Genomic DNA, 14639 nt, shown 5'->3' with positions numbered 1-14639 from the left:
ATATTAAAATAAATATTGATATAAATACATAAATTGTATAATACACTATGCAATAATATATATTATGTAATTATAATATGCTTAATATAATTACATTTAGTACATTATATGAGATATAATTATGTATTTTATATATTAAAATATATGAGGGACAGAAAATGATTTTTTGGGAGAAAAGTAACACATGAGAAAATAGCAGAGGCATTTAGTATTCTTTTAACAATCTCAATTCGTCATCTCTTTTTCTGTCTCTCTTCTTCTCTTTTTGTCTCTCTCTCACACACAAATTAACTGTGCTCTTTCTGTATTTTCTTCCACCCTCAGTGGTACAGTAAGTGCAGTTTTGGCACATGTTGTGACTAACACAAATTAATTAACATTGAGAAGTTGATTAAGATGATAGACAGATTAGAGGGGAAATTGATAATAACATGCAATCATATTTACTTTTTAGTTTCCTGGCTACTATTTTTAAGAACTTAACGGAACATTGTAAGCAGATTAGTGGTTAACAGCATGAGCTCTGGAGCCTGTGGTCCTGGCTTACTTAAGCTTCAGTTTAAAATAAAACACAAAACTGAGATAATAGCTATATATAAGTTGCTCTAGTAATTAAATGAATAGTATGCATAAAACTAAGCACAGTGTACATTTTATGCACTCAATACATATGTTAGTAATAAAAATGATGATAGTAGCAATTGTGTTATATCTCTGTTTTAAGAAGGCACCATTATATAAATCTGTACTTTTTAAAAAACAATATTTTAAATGAACATTTACATTGCTTAATGTTTTTTAAACATTATTAAAATAAACAGAAAATTGAGCTATATTGATCTGTAAAGAAGAATTGTTTCAAGGACAGAGTGGCAGACATGATGACTTAATTAGCAAACTTTTTCATTATATCATTTATAATGTAGTTTTATCCACATACTAATATAACATCATATGGAACACATATGTCTTAAGTGTTGCGTGGCCGAATGGAGAGTATGCACAGGCAATGTAGGGGGACTGCAGATGACTTTTATCTAACAGTTTTTGTCCTTAGCCAAGATGGTGCAATCAGAAGTATGTTCATTAACTTTGTAGAGTTCATTAAGCCCAGGAATTTAGAAGCCAAAACATGATGTGTCTCTTAGAAAATAGGCTGTAAATTCCTCTGGTCAAAGTAGAGATCTGGTAATAAGCAGATGGGATGGTATTTATTAGTGTCAAGTTCAGGATGTCATAACTAAAAAAAACTATTAATGGAGATGATTAAACCATTTGTAAAAATTTTCCCCCTAAATCGTGGTGTCTTAGTGGGCAAAAAGCTGGTTATGAGTCAACAAATTAGAACTCTTGTTAAAACTAAAACATCATATATAGGAACCATTTCACTACCTATACATATCTCATAGTATGTTGTATACCTCAGTATAACACAATACAATTTATTTTGAAAGAAAGTTAAAATGAAAACATCATTTATTTTTACTCCATTCAGTATGAGATTTGATGTCATTAGAACCTTCAAGTAGTAGTTACCTCTGTTTAGACATTCACTGTAGTGCTCTGACCAGGTTAGGACTCCACAGATAAAATAATAAAACTTTCAGATAAGAGCCACAAAGAATATTAAAGGAGAGACAAAGAAAAATACAGAGGCAGAAAATTAAAGGAGTGTGCATATTATTACCTAATTTTGAAGAAGAGAAAGCTGTGTAGAAGCTTAACAACATTTAAATGGCTGTTAAATAGAAGTTGGATACTAGTTATTCCTCATTACCTTTATTGAGAGAGAAACAGGATTAAACCACATCTCAGAGTTAAAGGGAAGAACTGCAATTCAGAGGGAATTGTCAGTTATAGGGCAAGTTACCAACAGATGATTCAGAATCTCCTTTTCCAGGAATATTAGAAAACAAAACTAACATATCTATTAATGCAGATTGAAAAGGAGTGAAGTATCTTTTTTAGAGCAGATGAAATTTTTAGATGATTCCTGCAATTTTCCTTAGCTTTACTGCTAGGATATTAAAATACTTGGGGAATAAAAGAGGGGTATACAATAGAGTCCTCTAACAGTTAATTTTTTAGTCATTGTAGTTTTGCAACCAAGTTAAAACCTTGCTTGACATTTATGTAAGATTTGATTTTTTTTTTTTTTTTTGCTCTGCAGATTACTCGCCTGAAGATAGATAGGAATCCATTTGCTAAAGGCTTCCGAGACTCTGGGCGCAACAGGTGGGTCTTAGTGAAGACCATTCTGGTTGTGATAAATATATTTGATATTTTATTATGAATTTTCTATTACAGAGTAAATGGCTAAATTTACTAATACTATATTGAAATCATTTCTGATGAGGACCATTGTGCCGCGGAGATGACTTATTTTTGTAGTGTAATGGTGTGACCTACCCTAAGGTGAATGTTCATGTATGCTGCTGAGCTGAAAATGGAAGCTCTCAGGGTGTACAGTGCATGCTGTTTCTGAAGGGGCCTTGAAGAAGCCTGCCCTTACAGGCACAGAGGCTTCAGTATCCCAATTAAATATCCTCTCTGCCTCTACTATTGGTTTAGAATTTCTTTGGTGATGATGTAACCATCTGTTGATACTGTTTGTGGAGTATGATAGGGTCTTTCATTAAGTCATATTTCCAGCTGGGATATGAAACTACTCTCCATTGCCAAGAGAGCTGATGTTCTTTAGTTTCCAAATTTGTCTTGGCTCTGCTGACAGCCACACACTTGTTTATTTTTTCTGTTTCACGTTTTGTGATGTTTGTACTAAGTGGTAGAGCCACAATAATGAATTCCACTCTATTACTTTTATCAAAAAGCAGATCACCTAGTCTATGTGCCAAAGGGTTTTTGAATTTATTGATATGACTCTACTCCAATATAGTTCAGTACAACATTTTCTAAAGTAACTAAGTAGTAATAGAGAGTAATAGTAGACTACAGTTCTACAACTGCCTTTTCAGTGTAAGGCTTCTGCTTAAATGTTTTTAAAAGCAACTTGATTTTGAAAAGAAATAATTGAACAATCTTTATGACTTTACTCCTGAAATTATTCTAATAGTCCTTGAAAATCCCCAATTATTTTAGAGACAGTTTCCTCTGAAATTTTAGAGGGAAAACAAGCCATTCTTAGTTCTTTCAGTTGATTAATTGGACAAGATGGGTGACAGAGACCTTTCCTCAGAATACACTCAAGTGCTTGCAGAGACGTGATGTCATTTTTATATGCAGTGGCATCATTGAAACACCATGCAATACGAGGACTGAAATGCAGCTAAAATGCACTGAGAGTAGAGTAGCCTTCAACTTAGTGCAGGCAGATCAGGAAGACTAATAGCAGGGCTTCCCTCTGAAATTTTTCACTCTGTAGGAAAGTTTGCAGATATTCCTAACACATGAAAGTTGTCTGCTGTATTGAAATTATTTTGTTTTTCGGATGTCTGTTTCAATGTAGAGAAAAAAATTGCTTGGCTTTTGTTTTATTACAGTAGCTCCTGGTTAACCTTGTTTTTCAGAGGTGTTTCTGAAAATTAAATGTAAATTGAACCATCATTTAATAACTGGAAATGGCCACTTAATGAGGTGACTGAAGAGAACCTTTGGGATGATTCCTGTTCTACCTTGGCAAATGCTTTGATGGAATTATTTTGTGATTTTTGTTACAGCAGAATAGTATTTGTCCATTTAAGAGTCTTGTATTACTTTTAGTTTTTTTCTTAAGCAGAAAAGGAATTTATTAAAACACTGAAATTCCAGGAGAGAAATATTCAGGCTTGAAGAATATACAACCAGCAACTACATCCAAGCTATCAATTGCTCTAGCAAAGACTTCACTGCTACTGACTCAAGGGTCACATGCTTGTATATAGTCAGTTCATTTTTGAAGGAATAAATTTAAAATATTTTTTGAAGTATATTTTGAACAGATCATAGTGAACGAACCTCTACAAGAAGGGAGATGATAGATGCATATGACAAGATTTTAGGAAGAATTCTAGATATTCAGCATAATGAAAATACATTTGGTTACTTACATTTGGTCAGTGAAAAAGACAGTGGTGTTGTTGAATATAAATTACTAGGCCTATTGTTTGATATGATGAGGCCAAAATGCTAGCTTTGATATGGATTCTTCTATCCCTTTGGCTATTTCAGGAGTATGTAGGCATGACATCCATGGTGCTTGTTACTACTTCTTCCCTGACTCTAAAACTTTAAAAATTTTGGAGGAACACACAGAAGACAGTGAATTATGTTTTAATGCTTTTAAAATTTTGTTAAAATTTAAAATTTTTATTTTGTTCGAAGTGTTTAAACAATATTATATTTCATGAAAAGCACATTGAGCCTATATATGACTTTCTTGCTAGTGAAATAAAGTTTCAACTTTTTTCCTTGTTGAAACTCTCTTGCTTATTATAGACAAGCTATTTACTAATACTTCTCACTTTGGAATGCTAACTATCTATAAATCATTATTCCTCTATTTAAAAATCTGATTGTAACATTTCCCATTGACAAATGCAAAAGACACATTGGGAGAAGAGATAATTCGGTCACCTGAATTACATAAGTGAACATTTCTAACTTATGTATTAGTTTCTTTGAAAAAAAGAGGCCAAGTTATATGTAAGACTTGGTGGAGGGCACAGTTGTTTGGGGAGCATGGGCATGAAGGGGCATGATTTTTAAAATATAGTAGTAGAGAAGTAAGGCTATGAGAAAAAGTTTAACATATTTCTTTATTACCCCTAGTTCTATTGTGCTGTTGTTAGTGTTTTCTTAAAACAAATTCTATTTTATTTTCCCCACCCTGTACATGAAATATGCAAATTGACCAGGACAAGAAATAAACACAGACTTGGGATTGTTTAAACTTTATAAAACAATTTGCCTTAATTAAAAATTATCCTTTTCTGGCGATTTATGACTCCACAGCCTATTTTACAGGAATCAGTAGCTTCGGCCCTTAAAAGCTCTCCTGCAAGACATTTGCTATGTGAGAGAGAATTTATGTGCTGAGAATAGTTTCATTCTTCAGTTAGGCCTTAGGTTTGACCCTATAAAATTTTTTACTCAGGAAGGTACAAAATTTCTTCTCTTTAAATACTTCAGGAAAACATAACCATTTTACTAAATAAACTTGGCCATTTGATAGCATAAATTAGGGTGGTGATAAAATGTGGAAATTGTTCAAAGGCATCTTGTATAAATTATCGCCTTGGCTGCACTCCTGCAGGACGTGCCTTTTATCTTTTCTTTAACTAGCCAGGAAAGGTCTCCATTACTGGAGAAAATGAAGGCTTTTTAAAAAATGTCCAGATTCAGCTAATAAATATTTTATAACTGTTTCCTGCAAAATATCTAAAATCCTTTCTGGAACTTGCAGTGTGAAACAGCAGCCTTAAGAAAAATATCGATTGCTCCAAATCAGATCACTTGTAGATATGTCACCTTCAGAGCATCTCTTTAAAGCTTAGGGTTATATATTTGTGATGATCAATAACTTCTCCCTAAGAATTTAGTTTATGGATTTGCATTTGAATCGTAATAAAGTTTACACTGCTAAAGCAAATAATGCAGTAAGATACATCTCTGTAGTCAGTTTCTAAGTCCAGTGCCTGCTTGTTAATTATCTTAGTAAACTTCCCTCAAGACTGCTCTATAATCACTTTAGTATTTTTAATATTTAAAACTACAATTACTCAAACTCATCTATGTGGTAATAATAAGCTGTTTTATATTAAGCTGTGTCTTAACATTATTTTGCATTTAAAATAGTTGTATTTCTAGAAAGTCACAAAATTTAGTATTGGTATAAACTGAATAGAGGGTGATATTCTAAACAGGACTCAGAGTTCATTAGTCCAGTATTAAACACACCCACAGGCAACATGGGGTTTGGAACTGACCACGTCTGCCAAACTGCCCAGAAATCAATACACTAGTACAGAAAATACTATCAAGTGGCATGAACTTGGATTTGGCTTGTAGTTTGGTCACAGATATGATGAGTGGTTTGGAAAAAAAAATCACTTAGAATGAAACAATGTTAGGATTAATAAGGGTTTCAGAGCTTTTGTAATCTCATCCTCGCTTTGTGAGAAACTTAAGTCCAGGGAGATTAGCAAATTTACTTAAGGTCAGACAATGAGTTTAAGTGAGTTGCAGTGCCAGCCCAGTCACTGTGACCCCAGTCTAGTATCCTTACCACTAAATAATTCTGTCTCTGTGACACATTGATTACATCAGAAGCCAGATTCTGTTCTCTCTCAGGGTAGGCCAGGTGGAGCAGGTGCAGGTCCCCTCTGTGCTCTGCTCTTTTCTTTGGCAATCCTGCACTATCCCATCTGGGGCTGCAGACATCTCTTTGAAGTGCTCCCAGAGCTGCACCCCCAGAGCTTGTGACTTAAGAGATGAGTCAGGCTTATGTGCAACCTCATGAGGTGTGTTCATGCATGCAAGTCTGTGCATGTATACACACCACCCCTCCACATATGCATAGCTACATCATTCTATCACTAAGATGGGGTGGGCATATTCCTCCAGAGTGAGCACAGAAATCAATTAACAGAGACTATACCCTGAACACTCTAAGGAAGCAAAGTCTGTGTGTGAAGCCTTGGAACAGATGGATAAGTAGTGTAAGATAATTTTAACAGCACAAGTCACTTACCTTTGGTGTTTAGAGAGCTTTCGCATATTGTGTATGTGGTATGACTCTCTGGGGTGGATTACTCTAGTCTTAGTTTGCAGGTTATGACTTGGGGTGAAGGGACTCCAGAGGTGGTAGCACCTTGAGTCAAACTATTAAAGATACTTGAAATCACAGGAGATGTCTATTATTGGACATCCCAGGAAGCAAGTATTTTCTACAGTAGAGCTACAAGTTTCATAAAAAGTATAATGTTATCTAGATCAACAAATTACTTAGGGCTGAGGTGGTTGAAGGAGGAGCGATGAGGTCTCAGGTGTGGCTGTCTTGAGAATGATCTAGTTGAGTGAATGGCCTCGTTCCCAGAACCCAAAGGACTTAGTCACTTGATATACAGAAGGGAAGTCTCTGAATCATTCATGGTAGGAGATGGTTGATATATGTATTTAGAGTAGTTGCCCTTGTTTAAAAATATACATATGTCATGTAAATAGTCTGTATCAAACTTATCCTGTCTCTTTAAGTATCCATTCATTAAGTGTATTTCAGGGCTTTAAAATGATTTGTGATTTAATAATAACTCCATATACCAGATAGCCCTGTGAGGTCACCTTCCTGCTCTCCTCCCACACTGCAGGGAGAGGCCAGTGCCATCTCTTCATGGCCCTCCTGTTGCTGGTGGGAGCTCAGCCTGGCTACACTGGGTTTGGTAGAGATTGTGTTCCTGAGAAAGAAGTCAATCAATCTTCTTTGGATGAGTGCTCCCCTGAACTGGCTGCTGAGGCACCAAATGATGGGCAGTAATGCCTCTTACAAAAGAGCTGGTTTTCTAGGAATGTGCTTTCGTGGCAATGCCTTCCTCATTTAGAGGGAGAAGTAACAGGACAAGGAGAGAGGGTGTGTGCTAGATCACAGCAGAGCCTTGGACTCACAGCAGCCAGAATGGTCTCTCCACCTCAGCTCCTTAGCCCAAGGGAACAGCTTTTCACCCCTCAGGTCAGCTGAGTTTTCCAGAGAACATTAACAGGCATCTTGGGTGGGTGGTTTCAGTTCTCTCCTGCTGCTGGTAACAGAATGTTAGCCCATTGCTGAAGCATTTCTTCTTGCCAATGCAAGCTCCTAACCTGACAATGTGGGGGTACTGTCAATACCAGTGTTGTTTTGAGATGCCTGCTGCTGCTAAAAGCTCCAAATGCTCCTAACTAGACTTCTTTTGTCCACCCCTATCCTGACCGCTTCCATTTAGAATGGGTTTGGAAGCCTTGGTGGAATCATATGCATTCTGGCGACCATCATTACGGACTCTGACCTTTGAAGATATCCCTGGAATTCCCAAGCAAGGTAACTCACAAAGTCTCCTGGGTCATATATACAGCCCGTTCCTGCCTAGAAACTCGGTCACTAAAAGTGTATAAGTCATTATTTATACTTACAATAATGACCTCATCACCAACATTGTCCTACAGATTCCACCTGTCTTCTGCATGGTATGGGGATGGATCAGGAAAAAATGGCTCTCATGGTTACAGATTAAATCTTAGATGTCTTAGGCTGTTTATATATTTCATGACCTTTACCTCATCCTTAAATCTAGTATTAAAATTAGAGGTGCTCTCATGCCAGGTGCTCTTCACAAGAAATTGTTGATGGTGCCCCCTCTCCACCCTTTCTTCACATCTTGTTTGTTTTCTTTCTTCAGCAAAATTGCCTCTGGGCAGGGTTCTCCTGTTGGGTTAATGATGAGAAGGTCAGGTACATTCAGGCAGACTCTCCTGGGCTCATCTTTGAATATTTCTCAGCAGCCCAGGGCTGATTTCTCCTCAGAGGGAACTGCATGGAAAGCGATGTTGCTTCCTCTCTGGTCTGCTCCATAGGAAACACTCTCAGCACACTCCTACATTCAGACTTTTTACCACCATCCTGCCCAGCTTCCAGTGAGAATTTACTGTGCTAGGTTTCAGATAATCATTGGTTGGACTGGGCTTTTGGATTATTTTGAGACACTATGTAAAACAGCATCACTAGAGCAATGAAGGTTTTACAACCTGTCCAGTCCTTTGGAATTCTCCTCTCCCCTTAAGTTCTGTCAAATTTGCAAGCATCAATCTGCCAGCAGATCCAGAGGGGGCACCATCGCTGCCATTGGTTGGACACAGGGTTAACTACCCTCTCTGAGTTTCACAGGACTGTTTATTTGTTGGACCTCTGCTCTTGTCTTAGCATGTGATTCAACAACTTGTTTTCTAATTGGAAATGAGATTTTTCAACCAGATAATTCCTTGAAAGCTGAGACCATCTCCTTTTCATCTCTGTAGCATTCCCCCAACCCTTGCCTTGTAACAAGCTGTGTCTAGCTCATATTTACAAAATTGAAAGGAAAGGATGACTGTGGAGTCATTCTTTACATTTCAACTTCCTTTGTAGGCAATACAAGTTCCTCCACCTTGCTCCAAGGTACTGGGAATGGCGTTCCTGCCACTCACCCTCACCTTTTGTCTGGCTCCTCTTGCTCCTCTCCTGCCTTCCATCTGGGGCCCAACACCAGCCAGCTGTGTAGTCTGGCCCCTGCTGACTATTCTGCCTGTGCCCGCTCGGGCCTCACCCTCAACCGATACAGCACATCTTTGGCCGAGACCTACAACAGGCTCACCAATCAGGCTGGTGAGACCTTTGCCCCACCCAGGACTCCCTCTTATGTGGGCGTGAGCAGCAGCACCTCCGTGAACATGTCCATGGGTGGCACTGACGGGGACACCTTCAGCTGCCCACAGACCAGCTTATCTATGCAGATTTCAGGAATGTCCCCCCAGCTCCAGTATATCATGCCATCACCCTCCAGCAACGCCTTCGCCACTAACCAGACCCATCAGGGTTCCTATAATACTTTCAGATTACACAGCCCCTGTGCACTGTATGGATATAACTTCTCCACATCCCCCAAACTGGCTGCCAGTCCTGAGAAAATTGTTTCTTCCCAAGGAAGCTTCTTGGGGTCCTCACCGAGTGGGACCATGACGGATCGGCAGATGTTGCCCCCTGTGGAAGGAGTGCACCTGCTTAGCAGTGGGGGTCAGCAGAGTTTCTTTGACTCTAGGACCCTAGGAAGCTTAACTCTGTCATCATCTCAAGTATCTGCACATATGGTCTGATGAAGCCTTTAAGTTAAATGACATTTGAATCTGTCTAATGTATTTTCTTTTTCTTTTTTAAAAGCTATGTGGAAACTCTCTGTAGTTTATAAAATGTACATATAATAGAAAATGAAGGCTCACTGGGTTTTTTGACTTTATCATGGTGAGATTGTAATTATCTATGGTATATATGTATGCTGTATATACATAGCACATGGAATATTACAGCCCCTATTGTTCCTCTGCTTCATCCAGTTGCAGAGTATTGGCATGTGTGTAGTATGTTTAAGCAAAGTTCTCAGACTCTTTTAAAAACAAGATGGTAAACTTAAAACTTGGCAATGATACTATCCAGATGAACACTTATAACTTAATTTATCAGAAAAATGCCCTAAACAGTTTCATACTTGACGTGTTGATAACCAACAGTAACCAGCATGTAGAGTCTTGTGATTTCTGTTATTCTTGGACACAGTGTGAGAATCTAAAATACAAAAGCCAGTTGAAGTCTTAGTGTTAGTTCTGAGGTATTTGTAATCAACTTTTTCACTCCTGCTTATTCTTATTTACCACAGATACCATATGACCTTGGATCTATAAAAAATCATAACCCATAATAATTGTTATTATCTTAAGGAAGGTAAAGGAGAGGCTTGTGATTTTTTTTTTCACTTTGCATTGGACACATAAGAGATTCTTATTCATCTGTAGAGAACAAATTTCCTGTATTTTTGATTTCTCGCTTATTTTAATTATCAAATAGACTGTTAAAGAATGTTCTATAAACATTTTTAAATTCCAATTTTCACCAGGGGAGGAATATGTGATATGAATGCAATGGCAAAAGGAAAACAAATCCACCTCAAATCCATTGATTCCAATGAGAAATGTCTATCTTTTAAATCAAGAGTAATACTATTGTTAACTATACCTTATGTTTTTGTATAGTTTGAGCTTACTGACCCATAGTATATAAGTAAAAAATGCATTTATGCTACTTATTTATATCTTGTAATTCTGCACATTCAATCCTTTCCCCCTCCTTAACCTTGTCCGTCTGCCTGCATCTTTGCCAAAACAGATAGTTCCTAAGCCTGTATGGTGTTAAATAACGCAGTGAGGAATTTCAGTAGGTTATCTCCAGCAATCTGTCTTTTGGGAGCCATAGTGCAAAGGCCAAAGCCCATTACTATAAAGACCCTTTTGGACGACTAAGGAGGAAGATACTAATTATGATAAAGGAACTATAAAACTTCTAACCTCAACAGAATTTGTAACCTCAGAACTGGAGAAATTAAAATCAGTATTAAATGTTTTTAATTCCTAAAGTAATGTATGCATGGTTGAAGAGTTAAAAACAAGTAACTTTGAGAGCACATTATGAGATAAATAAAAAAGGCTAAGAATGCATGATGAGGCACATTCCCCTTCTGAGGAGAAAGTAAAATAACATGTCTGTGCATTGACCCATTCATTACATTTCATATATCTTAAGCAAAAGAGCATGATTTCCTCTCATTGCTAAACAGAATTGCTTTAACTCATCCCTGGATTTGGTGGGGAAAAGGTACAACTCCTGATTTGCTGTTTCACTTTGAAACAACACAATTTGTTAGATATTTAGGGGGATATACTGTTGAAATTGCACAGGATGTGACTCTGTTTATACATATTAACAAATTTCCTTTTGGATTCCTTAGCAGTTCATCAAATTAGTATTGAATTTTTAAATTTAAAACTAGCTTGAAGGGACATGAAATATTTGCAGTAGGTAGATCTATGTAAGATGTTTGGGTATGGCATTAATAGCTTGACAAAGATTTGGGGAAAGGCGTTAAGAATGAGTCCATCTCAACCATAGTGCTTGGTGTATAATTCAAGAACAGAGAGTTTTCCATCTTGAAAAAACATGGAAAGTAATGCTCTATACCCATATGTATTAATAAGAACATTTTCCTTCTTGCTGTTGATAATTTCAGATGATACTACAATATGAGTATAATTTTTTATTAACCCTTTTTTGTGGTAAAATTTTAGCAATCTTGTACAAATGCTGTTTGTTTTTTAGGTTTTACTGTAAATATTAATCACCATGTCACTTCAGAGACTAGCCTTTTATTGCTGAATTAAATGACATGCATACCTGGATAGTTATATATCTGTATTTTATTAAAAAGTACTTAAAATTATATTAAAGTGTGTTATTAAACCCTTTTATGATTTTTGAGGGTAATCATTTTAGTGTCTAAAAATATTGTTTCAAGAATAAGCACACACATGCATACCCCAAATGCAAATTCTGTACCTCTCAATCACATGGCAGAAAGAAATGGGCCTGCTGTTCATTTTTCATGTGTTAAATATAATTTCTTGGTGTGTTGACCATGTCATTGAAGGTGAAGGCCCTGACAAATGTTGAACACATGAAAGTTTGAATGTGAGAGGAAAGGGATGGGGTGGTATGTTTTGTTTTGGGTCCAGGGGAGAAAGGCAAGGTTACAAGAATGAGTGGCTTGCACCACTGACTAGTGATGACAGATTACTTCTATGCCCCTTGACTAGTAAACATTCCAAGGGACATCGTGATGGGGTGAGGTTGCTGCTATCAAGACCGGTCACATTTTGAAAATTAACACTTGCTTCCTTACAAGCTGCCTTCCAGAGGTCAACAGCTTTTCACAAGTGAGGCACCCAGTTGCTGACCCTTGATTTCTGGAATGTAGGGGGTCAGGAATCCTTGGTGGCCCCCAGAGGAGGTTGGGGCACAGCGTAACCTATATAAGGAAAGATCATACTCACTCTTTACATCAATTAGCAAAATTCTGAGGAAAAGCAACCTCACTTTTAAAATGTAAATAGCTCTTCATCACCCCTCCAGACTTAATCCTACCGTTAACTCACACCTTAGTGTGAAATTAATAAACAGCAGCTTTGGAGATAGCTGGAGGTTTGACTTGGAGGAAAAAAAAGAGTAATTTTTGTAGCAGGACAATTCTGGGAAGATTTGTATGGGAAGGAGAAGGTGCAAGAAGAGAGATCCCTAGCTAAACTCTGCAGTGTCCTGGTGCAAAGCATTAAAATAATTAAAAATAATCATTTCATAAACTTCTTTCAGGAGCCTTGGTAAAGCTGTTGGATGCTACCCTGATGCTGTCTCTAATTAGAGAGATTTGTAAAGAATGCTTTGTTGCAAAGTGTAACACAGTGTTATTTCCTTATGAGAAATTTATTGGCTCATCTAAATGAAGGTTTTTCTAAGCTTTCCCTTAAGAACTAATTGTGTTAAACTATTACCATGTTGTGTTTTAATCTCATTGTTCATCCTTTCTAAAAAGAAATGCTCAGATAAGTTGAGAGTAAGGTTAAATATGTGAGCAGTTAAGTACTCATACATGATTACAGCATTCTAGGAGCTTAAAAATTATCAGTGCTAGAAATCGACACATATATTCAAGTATACAAACATTCAACAGATGCATAAACTTAGTATCCCTCTACATGCTGATAGATTTTCAAATAATGTGCTTTCTTTTCATTGAACTTTGGTATGATGAGAACAACATTGCCTTGGGAATTAGAGAACTCAGTTTCAAACTATGGATTTCTCAATCATGATTTTGGGTAAAAAATTAGCTGCTTTATGTCTCAGTTTTGGTACGTGTGAAAGGAATGGCTGGGATGATAATTGTTACTATTCCTTTTAGTTTCTAACTCATATGATCCTATTATATAAATATTTAGCTTGCTATTGGGAAACTAGTTTTATAAAACTATTGTATCTTTTGGAGTATATTCTGTTTATTTTGAATATATATACTGTATGGCTTTACAAAGAACATAACACTATCAGTATTATTTTGATTTGTTGAATTTTGTGGAATTTATCCTTTAAATGGAACTGTGCTTTAGTTTTATAGGATAAATTTTAGTATTTTAATATTAGAAGAAAGCTATACTTAGTAACATATTTGCTACTTTATAGTGAATAGTAAAAGATATTAATAAAATTTCCTTTTCATGATGCTCTTAATTACATGGCATTAAATTATTTTGTTTTGAAATAAGTATGGCAGTCTATTATAATATATGGAGATCATTCCAAGTCCATTCAAAATACATTTAAATCCTCGAGAAAACACTTGAACTTGTCTTTTTGAATGATTTTATTCCTACTGAGACTCAGATACAATAATATGATGCAGTTTATTACTCTGCAGTTCACTGAGTTTATACAAGGCTGAATCAACACACACATCCTATGTCCATATTTTAAAATAATATTAATTACGTCACTAAATTACTTAATAAAAAGACCAAGACATTTTTCTAAATAACACCTATATTGAGATACAATTCACATGCCATATAATTCACCTATTTAAATTGAACAATTCAGTGGTTTTAGATATGTTCACAGAGTTGTGTAATTATCACCACAATCAATTTTAGAACATTTTTATCACTCTGCAAAAAAACTCCATGCCCATTGTTAGTCACCTTCCTTTTCCCTTCACTCCTTCCTTATCACCAAGTCCTAGACAACCACTGACATGCTTTCTGTCTTCATAGATTTGCCTGTTCTGGGCACCTGTGTCAAAGGAATTATACAATATGTGGTCTTTGCACTGACTTCTTTCACTTAGCATAATATTTTCAAGGTTCATTCATGTTATGGCATGTATCAATATTTCATTTTTAATGCTGAATAATATTTTGTTGTATCAATACACCACAATTGTTTATCTCTTCGTTAGTTGATGGACACTTGGGTTGTTTCCGCTTTTTAGCTGTTATGAATAATGCTGCTGTAAAAATTTCTGTACAAGTTATTGTATAGACAT

General features: G+C 36.3%; 1 protein-coding gene across 1 annotated transcript in view; it reads left to right on the top strand.

The window, feature by feature from the left end:
* The window catches only part of TBX18 (T-box transcription factor 18), a 30041-nt gene extending 18028 nt beyond the window's left edge, over positions 1-12013 (top strand). The window contains exons 6-8 of the mRNA XM_017877509.1: positions 2171-2235; positions 7914-8008; positions 9092-12013. Coding sequence (XP_017732998.1) covers positions 2171-2235; positions 7914-8008; positions 9092-9816 — 885 coding nt within the window. The 3' untranslated portion in view covers positions 9817-12013. The remainder of the gene's footprint in view (positions 1-2170; positions 2236-7913; positions 8009-9091) is intronic.
* Positions 12014-14639: the final 2626 nt, after the last annotated feature.

This window comes from Rhinopithecus bieti, unplaced genomic scaffold (assembly GCF_001698545.2).
Source record: "Rhinopithecus bieti isolate Rb0 unplaced genomic scaffold, ASM169854v2 scaffold_10716, whole genome shotgun sequence".
Lineage (NCBI taxonomy): Eukaryota > Metazoa > Chordata > Mammalia > Primates > Cercopithecidae > Rhinopithecus > Rhinopithecus bieti.
The sequence above is the reverse complement of the archived record's forward strand: the minus strand, read 5'-3'. Positions and strand labels throughout refer to the sequence as shown.